The sequence below is a fragment of the Lonchura striata genome, chromosome 9 (genome assembly GCF_046129695.1).
Source record: "Lonchura striata isolate bLonStr1 chromosome 9, bLonStr1.mat, whole genome shotgun sequence".
In the NCBI taxonomy this organism is placed as follows: domain Eukaryota; kingdom Metazoa; phylum Chordata; class Aves; order Passeriformes; family Estrildidae; genus Lonchura; species Lonchura striata.
The window spans coordinates 15,109,951-15,125,396 of record NC_134611.1 but is presented as its reverse complement, the minus strand read 5'-3'; the positions used below and the strand labels follow the sequence as shown (position 1 = coordinate 15,125,396).

The 15,446-nt window shown below is 51.8% G+C and overlaps 2 protein-coding genes across 2 annotated transcripts; one reads left to right on the top strand and one right to left on the bottom strand.

The window, feature by feature from the left end:
- Positions 1-5,279: 5,279 nt before the first annotated feature.
- TMEM125 (transmembrane protein 125) lies at positions 5,280-8,767 on the top strand. Its single transcript, XM_077785391.1, has one exon. It carries the CDS (start codon positions 5,570-5,572, stop codon positions 6,233-6,235), a length of 666 nt encoding a protein of 221 aa, XP_077641517.1. The 5' UTR covers positions 5,280-5,569; the 3' UTR covers positions 6,236-8,767.
- Positions 8,768-10,852: 2,085 nt separating this feature from the next.
- On the bottom strand, positions 10,853-15,396 carry C9H1orf210 (chromosome 9 C1orf210 homolog). Its single transcript, XM_021530114.2, has 4 exons — positions 15,224-15,396; positions 12,906-13,413; positions 12,110-12,256; positions 10,853-11,656 (listed from the first exon to the last, which is right to left on the bottom strand). The coding sequence occupies exons 1-4, from the start codon at positions 15,311-15,313 to the stop codon at positions 11,307-11,309; spliced, it is 1,095 nt and encodes a 364-aa protein (XP_021385789.2). The 5' UTR covers positions 15,314-15,396; the 3' UTR covers positions 10,853-11,306.
- Positions 15,397-15,446: the final 50 nt, after the last annotated feature.

The window sequence follows — 15,446 nt, the reverse complement described above, 5'->3', positions numbered from 1 at the left end:
TTGGCAGAGGTGCATCAGGACAGGCTCTGCAGGGTCAGGATAATGGATGCCTGTGAGTGTACAAAGAGGAAGGGGAACATGACATTTTACAATGGAGCGTGCCAAAAGTGTCTAGATCTGTGTAAAAGACAGCTGTGCACTGACCTTGTTACAAAAAGCCCTCCACCATCCTTAAGCCCAGAACCCCTAGGCTTGGGGAAGGGAAGGGACAATTCACCCTCACCCAGGGTTCCCTGGGGCTTCCCAAATGGAGTCTCGTGGCAGGAGCACTGCTGGGACAGCAGCTCACTTCTGGGAAAGATTATCCATCTGTCAGGGGACAGAGGGTGGGCTCTCCCCAGAGGTACACATCAAACTGCACAGATTTGCATAGATCCCAAGCAGCCCAGGAAAGGAGGAGCATTAGGAACTGGTGGTTGGTGTGGCAGGCAAAGGAGTGTGGATCTCAAGCTAGGATTTTGGGCAAGACAGATAGATGCCACATAAAAGCCCCATTACTCCTATTCCTTGCAGGTTCCTTCATCCCCAGTCCTGAGTTCTCAGAGAGGGAACTTCCCACATGCTCCCAGGTGACAGGCCTTGAGCACCATGACACTCAGAGCTTCTGGTTTGTACATTGAGAGTAATTCAGTCATAAAACAAGATACATGAGCTTAATACTCTTTGAGCCTATAGGGAGTTAGAACAGAATCAAATATGCTTAGGAAGCATTTCTTTACTGAAAAGGGGGTCAAACTCTGGAACACACTTCCTGGAGAATTGATTGATAGCCCAAACCTGTCAGTATTGAAGAGGCTTCTGTGCAATGCCCTAAAAAACATTCTTGAATTTGGTCAGCCCTGAATTGGTCAGGCAGTTGGACTAAATGATCATTTTAGGTCCTTTTCAATTGAAATACAATAGAATAGACAACACAATAGGCTAGAACAGACAAACTAGAATACAATAGTCAGAATAGAATGTACTGTTTCAATTGGAAGGGACATACAACAATTCAGGGCTGACTCTCTTGGTAAAGAAATGCTTCCTAAAGCATTGGAAGTTTAAAAAAATTACATGACATTATGGGAAAATGTTTATGCCTATTCTGGACTAAAGATTTTTGTAAGGCACAGAGTGGTGGCAGGTCCATCCCAAACAGGCTATGGACAGATCAGGCGAAGAAGCAAATAAGCTGTGATGGACTGGGAAAACAGAGGGCTGAGATGGCTTCGATTTGTTTGAGATTGTGAAGCTCTGTTTGCTCTCATCTACACTGCTCAGGTAAATAATTTTATGTATTGTTATTTTATAGCAAATCTTGTTGGACTCTCCCAGTCTCCATTACACTTACAAAGTCCACGTAAAAGCTGCATAAAACCCTTCCAAGTCTGGAAGTACAAGGAAGTACTGCAGGAGCCTGTCTCATCCCCAGACTTGCCCACCTAAACCCTGTGGGTAAGCATTGTTTCAAGGGCTACCTGGGGTTTGAGGAGAGGAGGGAAGTGAAGAATATTTCAAGAGCTGAATTGTATGTGGCTCTGAAATTGAATTGTTAATTAATGTACAGTCCATGGCCTGTCTGCCAGATATCAGTCTGTCAGGCACAAAAAGTTTCTATGTAAATAAATATATGAATGTATCATTCCGAGGCATTCAGCCAGTGTACATCTCCCACACCTGCAGCCAGGAGTGGCCAGAAGCACATTGATGATGACCCTCAATTTCCAGTTACATGTTGTCAGAATAGGGAAAGAAAAAAACAACCAACACAATGGAAAAGGAAAAACATGAATATTTTTGTTTTCCTGCATTCCTAGTGCTTTCCTGTTCTTCCTCCACAGCTGCCAGGCAGCAATGGGGAAGGACAGCATGTCACTTTTTTCCTGAAATGTGCTCTTTGGACTTAAAGCATTGTGTGGCTGGGCTGGTCCTCTCCTCCCTTTTCTCTTGCAGAGATGGGAACACAGAAGGTGCTGGCTTCAGTAGTGAGTAAATATGGAGGTTAATGATCTGTGATCCAGACTATCAAATACAACAATCTGATGGGCCAACTGGCTTGTTATGGTCTTTCCCAGATTGTTATTTGTGAGACCAGGTAGGCCAAAGAACACCAAAAGGAGGGACAACAGCTTGGGATGGCTGTCCTCCCTCATGGCAGAGAAAGCATCTCTATTCCTTCCTTTCTCTGGGTCTGGTCTGGGCAAAGTGATGGGCTGCACAGTGCCAAGAAAGCAGGTCAGCAAAGCTGCTGTGAGGTCTAGGTTCATCCCTTCTTTATGGAGTGGTGGGTGACAGCCCAGGATAGGGCTGCTTTGGTTTAGCATATAAAGAAAGTTTTCTGAAGAGGGTGGGAGCAGCCAGCCTGAGGAACGAGAAACTGTAGCTAGTTTTAAGGAGGAATGTTTTCATGGTGAGCGTGATTTAACTCTGGAATGATCCCTGAGGGGTTGTGGATCTTCCATCCTTGGCATGTAAATGAATGGGGCCCTGACCTGCTCTGTCTGACTTTTAGGTGAACTCTGCTTTTAAGCAGGTGACTTCACAAGGTCCCATCCCACCTTAATCATTCTGTGATTCTAGGAGTAAAATACTATTAATAGCAGCACAAGCCCTCAGGGTCTAAAGAAGCAAGTGTGGATTGTTTTAGAGCAAAAGATTATATTCCCAGAACATTTTCAAACAGACATAAGGAAACATGAAAGCACACTTCAGTAGAAGCCTTTGCTTCTCCAAATAATTTGTTTAATAGAGGTTAATATAACACTGGGAAACTCTCCAAATAATTTGTTTAATAGAGGTTAATATAACACTGGGAAATACATGCTTTTAGAGGTGATAGCTTGATTTTCCTTTCCTTTCCTTCTTTGACCATATGTTCCTAGGGTGTTTTTTGTTTGTTTGGTTGGTTGGTTTTTTTTGCTCCCTTGTCCTTCTTCTGAGCAAATAAAAAACTAAAATGGTTAAATTTTTAAAAGTAACATGAGAATGCAGTGCTGTAGTTTGATTTTTGATCACATTTTCCCTCATTGTGGTTCATGCTGCTGTGGTTTCCTTGTTTACTGTTTGACTCGTATAACTTGGGTCAAGCAGCAGAGGGACACAGACTTTGCACTTCAAGCTTTATGTTCTCTTAGTCTGAAATCTCAGTTTAATCTACAAGCTTGCAATCTATTAGACTCACCCATTCACTGCTAAGGAGGAGAGAAGGCACCTTTGTGCTTGGAGAAGGAAAGGCAGGAGAGAGCAATGTTTAGCACCAAGCTGATTTGCATAGGCTAAGGAAACAGCTCCAGACTCAATGTCTCCTTGCTTCTCTCTAATAGTGCCCCGTGACATCCTCACCTTCCTGGGGACTTGTGTCCTGGGCACACCCGGCAGCGCAAGGTATCTGCTGTCCCACACACACTCCAAGTGCATCCCAGCAGGCACAAACCAACACGCTCAGCCACAGCTCCTTTCTCCCTCTAACTGGTGCTTTCTGACTGCTCTGGCTCCAGCCAGGAGCCGTAGGTGTCCCACGGGTGTCCCAGCAGGGGTGTCCCCTCTGGAGCCGGGGTTTCTGTGCTGCAGCCATCGCTGCCCGGCTCCCCAGGAGCAGCCCGGCGCGGCCGGGCCTGCCAACCCGCCGTGCCCACAGAATTCCCGGACACGGACACGCGCCGCCGCTGGCAGCGGCCCGAGCCACGTCCCGAGTGAGCTCATGCTCCATCACAGCCGGGGAGTGACTCAGGAGCTTGGCCTGACACTGTCAGGCGGTGTCTGGTTCGGGCATTCCCTGCACAATTGTCCTCCCTGTCCCCACGGCCGTGTTGGCCGGGCCCCATAGAGGGGCTTTGAGGTTTGCTGGCAGCAAAGGCATTGCCATGAGGGATGCGGTGTGTGGAGAACAGAGACAGGGAGAGTGACGGCAGGAGAGAGCCCTGGTGCGTGCAGAGCTGCCACGTGTGGAGGTCATAAATCCTCTGTGCCTGTGTGTAATGAGCCCTGAGCCCCAGTGCCGAGCAGAGCAGGGTACAGAGTGTGTTTGATGCAGCCTGATGGGCTCCTGAGAGCCATTTCTAGCAGGCAGGGTGGCTGTCTCCCCACCCAGGAGAAGTGACACAGCTCTGACACAAGGGACCTGAGTCAGTTCCTGTCCCTGCATGAATCTGCAGGATTCAGAGCAGTTCATGTGTGTGCCTGTGGTGGCCAAGGGTGCATTGTCCTGTCTAGGAGGTGACCAGAGAGGCTGCCTCCCCTGGGTCTCTGGGGTTTGCCCCATGTCTCCAGGCTCAGCCATTCCTGGCATGCTCCCATGCTGTCCTCTCCAGCACCTCTCCATGGTTTGGGTAGTAGTTGTTCTAGAGGATCCCTGTAGTGCTGTGGGACCAGCTGGAGCACTCACATGCCAGAGAGGAATGTTATGTGAGAGAAATGCAAGTGGTTTCCATTCTTGATCTAAAACTGTACCCAAAGAAGTATTAAAGAGGGCCAGGATAGTGGGGACACAAGCCTGAGAACCATGAGTGGTGGGCTGAGACAAGGTGCTGTGCCCAGGGGAGCCCAGCTAAGTACAGCACCTTGGAGCCAATGCTGCCCTTCCTCTGCTCCCCTCCAGTGGCAAAGTGCTTCACAGACCAGCAGCAAGAGAGCAAAATCTCAGGGTGCCAGGCTACAGCTAAGGGCTCTTCCCAGGCACATGCTGAGATCACTGGAGATTAGCTACCATATTTCTGTAGGGAACTTCTGAGGGGAAACCACTGGCAGTGCAGGGATGGGGATAGGGCTGAGAACACACAACTATGGCAGCTCTCACTCTTCCAGTCACTGGAATGGAAGAGTTAAACCCTGGTCCTGACCCCCACCTCCCGTTCTGGGCAGCAGAGCCAGTTGGTGACAAGAGGCTGATGCTGATGAGGGAGCATGTGAAGCCAGAGCTGTGAATGGGGCTTTATCCCAGGAGGGACCTGCCTCTGCTCACTCCCTGCCCTGCTGCCAGCACCAGCTGCAGGCAGAGTCCTTTGGGCAGCAATGTGCCAGCAGCCTCTGAGCTGGGCACAAAGCACTGGAGAGGCAGGAGACTCGCCCTTGGGGCAGGCTGGGGTTCCCCCGCAGCACAAGGAGGTCTCCCACAAGACATGCGGCTGATCTGTTCTCCAGCACACAGGGCTCCTGTGAGGGAAGCACAGTAAGGTCTGCAGGCCAGCCTCAGCAACCAAGGCCCAGGGTCTGGCACAAGATTGTTTGGTACAGGGGAGCAGGGTCTCTGTTTAATGATATCTTCTCTTCTTGACTTTTTCAGATGAAAGACACGGGAAAGGAAGGAGACAGCCCTGGCAGTTCCCCTGTGGTGCTGCTCTGGGAACACTCCGTCATGTTTCACAGCCCTGCCTCGGTGGTGGGCTCAACCCCAGCACATGGACTATAACTCTCCTGGTGGCACCACTGCAAAAGGAAATTCCATCAGGATCCAAAGAATGAGACCGAGACATCACTGCTGGAGAAATGCAGCTGCCTTCACCACTGCTGCTGCATTGACCCTCCATTTGCTGTAAGGGTGCAAATTCATCTGTGCCACCTCTGTGCCCTCTTCACCCAGCTGCCCACCATGCCAGAGCTGGCAGAGCTGAGCAGCCCCCGCACCCCTGCAGACGCAGACCACATCCAGAGGAATATCTTGGAAGAGCATGTGGAGCTCTGGTGGTTCCAGGACCCCAAAAAGTCCATCCTGTGCTATGGGATGGCCGTGGTGCTGATTCTGGCCTGTGGGATTGGGGGCATCATCCTGCTGTACAGCACTAGCAGCCGCTCTGGAGAGTGGCGGCTCGCCGTGGGCACCACACTCTGCCTCCTGGCCCTGCTCGTGCTGCTGAAGCAGCTGCTGAGCTCTGCAATCCAGGACATGAACTGCATCCGCAGCCGGGATCAGATCGAGCTCCTGAAGAGCGGGGGCTTCTCGGACTGCCTGGTGCTGCTGCTGAGCGCCCTGGTGCTGCTGGTCTGCGGGGTGGTGCTCACCATCCTCTCCACCACCACCACCATGCAGCTCAGCCCCGCACGGCCGCTGGCCAGCATGTTCACCAGCGGGGTCATCCTCCTGACTGCTGGCAGTGCCATCCTCCTCTGCCTGCTGCTATACCTGCTGTGCACCTCCTGCCGCCGGGCAGCTCCGCGGAGCCTGGAGACCGGCGAGATCCGCATCTTCACCATCTCCGGCCGCCTCGCTGGAAACAGGCGGCTTCCCCCCACCTCCAGCATGGCCAACCTGATCTGACCCAGGACGCCTCTGTGTGAGCCTCAGTGGATACAGCCATCAGAGATGGCCTTTCCCCAGGGAAGGGCGAGAGCTGCAGTGTGCCCAGTGTTCCTGTTGGAGATGACTGGCATTTGCTTTGCCTCAGGCTGGTGGCACAGCACAGACTCAGGGCACCTGGATGGGCTCTGACCTGGCTGGCATTTGATCTCCACAAAGCCTCCTGTGTCAGCTGCTGCCTGCCTGGCTGTGACCCATGTTACACAGTGAAGGTGAGCCTGTCCTGTATCCCTGGGAACCCCAGTACTTGTCTGGTTCCTGCAGTTCCTGGAACTGTGTCATACGCTCTCCTGGCAGGAGAGGCTGTAATCGCGGGTGGTATAAAACCAACCTGTGCTCTGTGCAGAGCCTCCAGCTGCTGAGTGAAGTAGAGTCTCTAGCAGCTGGTGAATGGCAAGAGATATTTTGTGTGTCAGCAGGCACGAGGGAGCCTGGTGGGAGGTATGGCTGCAGGGGCTGCTCCCAAGAAATCACTGGTGTCTGTGGGAGTGAGTGTGGGATTTGCATAGGATTGTGTGTGCTAGAGCCACAGCATGGCTGGACCTCACATGAAATGCTGTTTGTGTTTGCAATGCCAGGATCTGTTCCAGTGTTACATTTCTGCAGCCCACCATCACCTGTGGTTTATCAAAGGGGTGATGAAGCAGTGTTGGTGCCAAGCCCTGATGGGTTATCTGTGCTGGACTGAGTGTTGGGGCTCTCTTATCATGCCAGGATGCTCCAGCTACATGAGCCACAAACAGCAAGGTGCAGTCGGCAGGGGATGGTGATGGGATGCCCAAATCCTGGGGCTGGGGCTGCCTTCTGCAAAAGCTGTGTGAGGGGAGAGTGCTGTGCCCTCCTACAGGAGTTTCCCTCTGCTGCCAGGAGCCCTGCAGCTCATCCCAGTCCCTGCTTGTTTCCATGCTGTTTCTGTCTCCCAAGTGCTGCAGCTGCTGCAGGGCAGAAAAGTTCCTCTACTGTCACTTGGGCCCTACCTGGAGCTTTTTTGGTGTTTTATCTCTACAAGGTGTCTTGTTTTATCACCAAGGTGTCTCTATCAGAGGCAGACTAACAATTGACCCCAGGAACTTTTCCTGTGACTTAAGTGTAATTTACCTGACAAAATTCTCATTTCCCTCATAGACTCACTAACCATTTCACTGCCCTTACCATAGACATAGAGCCCAACCTCCTGCTGAAGATGCTCCTGCATGACCTCTTCCTCTTAGCAAGTTGGTCAGAGCATGGTGCTAACAACACCAAGGTCACAGGTGTGAACCCCATGTGGGCCATTCTCTTAAGAGTTGGACTCTGTGATCCTCCTGGGCCCCTTCCAGCTCAGACTATTCTGTGATTTTTCATCTTCTCTGCTCCCATCTTTCCTTCACCTGAATTGTTCTGCCCCAGATGTTGGTTTTGCTCATTATTTGCCAAGTGTCCTCTGCAATGGAACAAGACTGAGCTACTGTTTTTTGATGCCTGGTAACAAATTCATTTGGAAGAGGATGGTAGCCAATTCCCTTGCCAGTAGCACAAATCACTGTCCATGTTACACCTGGAGGCAGTGTCAGAGCTCACCATCAGCTGGTCAGTGAGGCCTTCACCCCTTCACAGCTCCAGACCAACCATTCCCAATGCAGTGAGATCTCATGAGACCACATCTGTATCCACCTGTTCTTGCCCTGCTCCTGCCGACTTTCCTTTGCCTGAAGCCTTGGATTGTCTTTCCCAGTGTACAGGTGCATCCTTTGAGCTTTTCTCTCTGTATCTCTGTTATTTCTACATTTTCTTCTGCTACTTTCACATAATCTGTAGATTTTATTAAACTGCTATTTCCTCTTCTCTCTCCATCTCCTCCCTTAATCTGCCCAGGAGCTCAGAAGGTGGTGGTGAGCTCAGATCCTCCTGTGCTAAATCTCTTCAAAGCTGAGCTCTTCTTCCCCCCTGGGCTGTTTGGCCCCAGGTCCATCAGGGACCCCTGTGCCTACACGGAAGGGGACAGGCCAGAGCTGAATGGTCTTGCACCACCATCACCACTGCTGCTGCTCTGTGTCAGTGCATGTGCAGTTATGCCAGGCTGTACTCCCTCTGTCAGCACCAGTGGTCCAGCAGTGACTGCCAGCTCCACCAGCCCGCACGTGCTGACAGGCCACAGCTGCCTGCACACCAGCTGTTTTGCACATCTGGGCATTTCTGTGAAGAGGCATGACTGTGCCCAGCTCGCAGCTCCATGCTGCCTGCATGTCAATGTGAATCCTGTCCCACTAAGTACCTTCAAAACATGCCCCAAGTGCCTGTGAATTGTGCCAGAAAAGGGGGATTTGACTGTGGGCCAGGACAGCAAACCAAGGAGACAACAGCTGTGCCTGAAGATGGTGGCTGGGTCCAGCTGCCCAGAGGGACAGCCTGTGCTGCCCAATCCCTGACTCCCCTCTACAGCACAGGTGCTGGTTTGTTTCTTGGTTCTTGTGTTGTATGTGGACATACATAATAAAGTGTTAGAGAAGTTAATTGTGTTGAAGGCTGATATTTGAATGCAGGTCTCTCTGCAGAGCAGAGGTGTCAGGGCTTTTCAGGGCTGGCCTCAGCCCAGGGCAGTAATCACAACAGACCAAGGTCCCTCACGTGGCTGTGGTTTTGGATCACCAGCTAGTGTGGCAATGCCACCAGAGCCCCAAAAATGCATGTACTTCTCTCCTGATACACAATTCCCACCTCCGGATGCATGTTAGTCTCTCTCTGCTTAAGAACACAGACATATCCAGAGCCCCTTACTGCTGCTCTGTGAACCTGAGACCTTGTTATGCCCCTGAAAGATCCTCACAGGGAGCACACAAAGCCTCCTGAATGTGTCAGTGCTGGCTAGTTTGTTTACAGAGAAGCTGTTTCACCCTGTGGCAGGGCTGAGCCTCACACCTGGAACCAGTCTGCCTGCATACCTGCTCCTGCTCCCGGCCAGCTTCAGCCAGGCCCTCATGGCAGCTTCCTGGGTGGACCCCTGGAGAAGGATCCTCCTTTTCATGCTCTGACCCCTTTTATTTCCAGCTCTGCAAGCCAGATGTATTTCCCCCCAAACATGAGTTGCCAGGTTCCTGCTCACTTGCACCCCAACTGCCTGAGAGGGGACAGAAAATGCACACACACACACACATGCACACACACAAGAAAACCTGCCATGTCTACTTGGCTAAAAAATAAATGGGTGAACTTATGAGCAGGGTCAAGTAGACAAGCCATCCAACCACTAAGTGCTGAGGGGCTGGTGAGTAAGATCCTGGACAAATAAGCCTGGATGCTTGTATTTTTAACTTTTTTTAAGACATCACCAAGACAAAAAAGAAAAGACTGCATCTAGTATGAATTCATGTGATTGAAAAGCATGTTGAAAAGCCCAGAAAATACCCTCCAAAAGATAACTGAAATGCTTTTTCCCAGACCACAGATTTAAATATCTTACCTAAAACATATTAGAAATTTCCAAAAATACATTATATAGTGTATTTTCACTGGTAGCTGATGAGCCCAGAAGGCAAATGATGAGACAGTAACTGAAAAAGTAAAGTTCACTTTAGAAATATGGCATTTAAGAGCAAAAACTGGCTGACCGCTGAAAGAAGCCAGCAGATTTTACTCCTGCTCAAGGCTTCAAGTGGCACATTTGCTCTCTACCCTGTCTCATCCATCCAATGCCTGACCCATTTTTCCCCTTTGGTTTACATTCTCTGAGGTGTATTATTTACCTTTCTTATATACTAGATGTTTTAATGAGTGGAAAAAAATCGAAAGGCAGTTAGCAGTGAAACAGAGATTTGAAGGAGGTGGAGGAATTAGCTGTGTGGCAAAGCTTTGAGAAATGCTTTCCTGTGTTGGTATCTCTTACTCTGGAGCATGACAAAGAGACTCCTGAGCTATCAGGGATGGTAATGACTGGGCTGTGCCCTGGGAAATCTTCCCAACGGGTTGGTTCCAGCCTTATGAATCACTTACTGAAGGTGAATGCCACTGCTGTTCCCTGCTTTTAACTCCAGAGTAACCCATGAAAGCACAACCAAGTCCAGCAGAAATAACTTGCATTTATCTGTCTCATGTGCTCTTCATCATACCACAAAGATGAAGATGACAGGAATATAAAAATTATCACATTTGTGCAACTCCACAGTTGAAGAGACACGTGGAACTCTGTAATGGGTGCTGGAGGAGAGGGTCACCTCGCCCCAGCACATGGGCCTGGCACTGCAACTGGCAGCACTGATGAGTTTGCTCAGCTCTGCAGAGCTGACAGGGGAAAGCTGTCTTTTAGCTTGTCTTCAGGGAGAGGGAAGAGAGAAAAGAAAGAAGGGCCATGGTTGGACAGACACGCACAGAAACCCTGTGATGATGCACCAGGGCTGCCTGCACCACAGCAGGTGAAATATTTGTTTGGACAAGAGCACTCATTGTGCCACAGAAGTGGTCTCTCATCGCCACAGTTAGAGGAATGTATTTATGGTCCTTGAAAGCACATGCAAAAAAAGCTGCACCAAAGCTGTGGGGCTGGGGGTCTCCTCCAGACACTGGCACTGGGAGAGTCCCAACGAACCATTGCAGGCACAAAGAGGCAGGGCTAAATCATGCTTTAATCACACCTCAGAGTGACAACACATTGAGGGACAGAGCAGGGCTGGGTCTGGCACCATGGGGCAGTGGGACCAGTGCCCAAGACCCCATGGCAGCACCAGGGCAGGCTCCTCTTCCCACTTCACCTGGCTTCCCAGGCATGATAGGCATCACCTCCTTCATCCTCAGCATCTGAGCAAGGCTGGGAAAGCAGCACCTGGTTTGGTGTCCCTGTGACAGTGCAGCCTACTGGTGTCATGCTGGGACACTCTGGGACTGGCTGCCTTCAGCCTCCATCACCATGCCAAGCCCATCCCTCTCTCCTTTCCTCTCTGTTCCCTTCCTCCTGCCCTAGACATGTGAGGCCCAAAGCCAAGGGCAGGTAGGAAAAGGGTGGAGCTAGGGAAACAGCAAGAGGCCGCAGCAGTGGTGGCTGAGTTGTAAGCTTGTAAACTCAGATGGAGCGATGCAACTCCCGCTCCTCTTTTGTTGGTAGCTGCTCACTGGGCTGGATGTAGTTGTCCTCAATGAAGCCATCATCATCCTCAGTTTGCAGGTCGGCAGCATCAGTTATGGAATGGCTGCCACAGGAGCCCCTGTCCCAGCTGCTGCTATCCTCCATGGGTCTGCCTCCGATGGAGCTGATTTCAGGCAGCGGCCGGTGGCGGTAGCTGGCAAAGTTCTTGTGGACAAGCTTGCACTTGGCAGCCAGTGCAATCAGGATGGAGATGGCAATCGCTGTCACCAGGAATCCCACCAGGTAGGGCCAGCTCCTTCCCCCCTTGCCGGCTGGCAGTGCCGTGGCTGTGACACAGGAAAGGTGCATGGTCAGCCTGTAGCACACCCAGTGCTCCCCATCCTCCAGCCCAGTGCCTGCCTGCAGTGTGCAGCCAGCACTACACCACTTTCATTAGGAGCAACACAGATGCCCTTCACCAAGACCAGGTACCAAGGGAGTGTGAACACTGGGGGAAAAACTGCCTGGCTGGTACTGCTGCCCATCACTGTGGAGTCTGTGCTCCATGTGGTTTGTGGCGTCTGTGCTCCATGTGGCTTTGTGGCACCTGTTAACTTTCCTGTCACAAATCCAACAAACACCTCCAGGTGTTGGCCACCCTCCCACCAAGCCACTGCACAAGCATGGCCCAGCAGCCTGAGCCTCTGGGGCTGTGGGGCAGAGCAGGGGGTCTCCACCTGCAGTCCCATCCAGTATGATGGAGGACACTTTGTGGACACCTCTGAATCTGCACAACTTACTGTTGTTCTCAGTCACTGTCATCGGCTGTGCTGTGCTGAGCTCACGAGCAAACCGCTGCTTAATCTGGCAGCCCAGGTCCTGAGAATCCAGAGCTGTGATCTCCTGGCCCCTCAGCCCCGGGGGCGACACACAGGTCACCTGCACAGCTGGGAGACAAATGGGCTAAGGTAGGATGGGGGTCTGTGCCCATCACCTCTCCTGTTTAGAGAAGATGATCCCTGCTTGCTCCTGAGTTGATGGGTTGCATTGCAAGGTGCTCCTGGCTCTGCCTTACAGACTTGCTGACCCTCAGCATATTGTAGGAAACAACCAAAGGGAAAATCTCCTGACCAAGGAACTGTGTATGACTCCGATCAGCAGTTCCTTTAAACTGGAGACTCACAAATTCATGGATACCCACAGAAACCCCACTGTTCTTACTTGGAGCTGAGCTCAGATGGTTGGAGCCTGACTTGGCTCCAGAGAGGAAGCTGCCAAGTCCTCAACAATGAAAAATGTGGTCACTCCACAAAGACACACAAAGATGGATTTAGAGGCCAAAGTGTACATGCAACCCATTTCCCAGAAAGGTAGCCAAATTATCCTGCTGACATTGTTAGAAATCCTTGGTATCCTGCATAACTGCAAGCAAGGAACAGACACATCACCTTTCGGTTTGCTGTCCATCAACAGGGTAGGGCAGAGAGCCACCTCATACCTTGCCCAGGGGTCAGAGCAAACGGATCAAGCAAGACTTGATCCATTTGCCGATGGATCAGGCCAACACACTCCCTGCCACCCATCCCCTCCACTCACCTCGCCTGCGCCACAGCCACTGCTGCAGAGGGTGCACGCTGCAGTTGCAGACCCAGGGGTTCCCTTCCAGATGGACCCATGGGACTGTCTCCAGCAGCTGCAGGCTCCAAGTGTCCACAGAGACCAGTGCATTGTGTTGCAGGTCCAGATGGAAAAGAGCTTTCAGTGGCAAAAGGAAAGGGACATCAAGCTTTTGCAAGCTGTTGTTTCTTAGAAGCAGTGTGTGCAAGTTTCCCAGACCCTTGAAAGTGTCCACGTGGATGTAGGTGATGCTGCAGCTGCTCAGGTCCAGCAGATGCAGTGCTCCAAGGTTGGAGAAGACTGCTGGGCTCAGCGTAAGCTTGGCATTGCTGGAGAGGTTGAGAGAGTGCAGAGAAGGGAAATGCTTCAAGAGAGTCCTGTGATGGGGCATGACCAAGGAGTTGAAGGAGAGGTCCAAACTGGTGATGTTTCCTGGAAGGGAACTTGGAGCATGCTGAAGGCTCTTCCCACTGCAATTGGCCCATCCCTGGGAAAAGAACTACTGTCTGAGATGGGCTATCCATGATGGGGAGTGTCTCTAGAGAGAGACTCCTCAAAAGTTCAAATATCTTAATTACCCAGCAGAGTTTAAAATAAGCAAAGACACACACACATTTAAAAAGCACATGAGCTGCCAGACTGGAGTGGGCCTAGATAAATAGAGAAAGGTGAGGAGGACAGCCCAGGACTGAGAGCAGCTGACTGAAACAGCATAGGAGGAGCATGCAGGGCTGGAGGAAGAGCCCAAGTGGATGAGTGAGAAGGCAGCAGGTTGTCACCCCCCTGTCCTTCCGTACAGGGCAGTTGTCATACAGGGTCAGTTTGCAGAGGGCCTTCCTTTTCCTACCCTGGATCCCCACCTCCAGCCCCCTGGGAGCTTTTGTGTGACACAGGGGCATCCTCCCAGCTGGAGCAGGGAAGCAGGCGAGCTTTGCCTGGCAGGAAGCTGACCAGGCTGGAGAGCTGTAGGCACCTGTACCAGTCACCCAGGCTAGGAACAGCTCCCTGGGACCTGTGCAGGACAGTGCACCAATGCTTTCATCTACCCCACGTTCCTGAGGATACACTGTGTGTGGCTGTCGCTTAATGCTAGCTGGCTGTGTCAGTATTAGGAAACAAAAAGGCCAAGGACCATTCACTGTCTCAAATACCAGCAGAGCAGGATGGAAGGATCAGTCAACCCACATGGATTTTTTTTTTTACCAGTAAAACAGGGTGCCTCAACTCAAATAGTTTTGGGTAGCAGTCCCCAGCATGGGTTACTCTTGCCTGGGCTTTTAGTGGGAAGGGGTCAAATGTCCAAACTGAAGCAGACAGAGAGCAAGTCAGAAATTTAAATTTGGTTGGGCAGGCACAAGCTCCTGTTAAGTGCTGTGTTTGGACCTCGCAAGCAGAGATGCTGGGCTGCAAGTTTACTGTGGTCCTGGGTTTCTGTGTCTGGCTATATTCCCGCTAGATGGGCTTTTCATTTATTTTACCTCTCCTTTCATCCTCCTGTCCACCTAAATCTCCTATCAGACCCTGCTGTTCCTGCTTGGTAGAGGAACAGATATACCCTTAAAACCTGGGGTGCTGAGGACCGGCTTATAATTGGGCAAAGCCACAGGGGCATCACATGGGTCCTGTTTCCAGCTCAAACACAGCTGGGCTGAGGGAGGCTTTGGAAAACAGTGCAAACCTTTGGGTGGAATAACTGAGAGATCAGTGGAAAGGTCAGTGGCCCATGACAGCCAGTTTCCTTCATTCCCTCAGCTCCTGCCTGATGCAGCCAAGCTGCTGGCTGCAGTGCTTGTCCCAGCAGCTTAGTTGTGTTTCCTGCTCCTTTCTGGGTGCTCAGGGATCCCAGCCCCAGGCTTGCCAATCACCCTGGCTGCAGTCACTGCATCACCATGCACTGGGGAAAGGAGTGAGGGGTTGGGACATCTTCAGGGATGTGACTCATGGCTGCTTGCCATGCACCCCTTATGGGCAGCTGTGTTACGCCTGCAGCCAAGAGACCCCCACAGTCAGAAACGCCATGACTCAGACAATGCTGTGCCAGGCCATGCTCTGGTGAACAGGCTGGACAACATGACATGTTCAGCCCAAGGCTGGGAGCAGGACAGACAGGCTTTGGGGTATGGCCAAACCACCCCTGTGGCTGGCACAGCACATCTCTCAATTAACTCCGCTGGCTCCCGTCTTCTCTTGAGCTGTGCAGAGCAGGAGCTGCCTGCCACGCCCGTGGGCACCCCAGCTGTGCTGGCAGGACCCGGAGCGGGGGCCCTGCCCACCCGCAGCCCCCACGGCCCCCCTACCTGGTGGTCAAGGCTGCAGGGGTGTCCCATCACCACTGACCAGACGCAGAGGAGGCCACACACCCAGCAGAGCAGGCAGGTAGGAGCCATTTGGCTCCAGGAAACTTCCGGCCAGAAAAACAAGTCTCGGGGAAAGCTGGGAAGCCGGCAGAGCCGGCCGTGCCGGACGAGGTGTGGCGCGGCCGCCCGGCTCAGGGCCGCACCGAGTCCCGCACGCCGGCAG

Bases quoted from the DNA above. Each gene is read 5' to 3' on its own strand.
- TMEM125 (XM_077785391.1), top strand. From the start codon at position 5,570: ATGCCAGAGCTGGCAGAGCTGAGCAGCCCCCGCACCCCTGCAGACGCA.
- C9H1orf210 (XM_021530114.2), bottom strand. From the start codon at position 15,313: ATGGCTCCTACCTGCCTGCTCTGCTGGGTGTGTGGCCTCCTCTGCGTC. The intron at 13,414-15,223 runs GTAGGGGGGCCG...TTCTTTTCCCAG, and splicing joins CCTGCAGCCTTGACCACCAG to GGATGGGCCAATTGCAGTGG. The intron at 12,257-12,905 runs GTGAGTGGAGGG...TTTGTCTCCCAG, and splicing joins GTGGCTGTGGCGCAGGCGAG to CTGTGCAGGTGACCTGTGTG.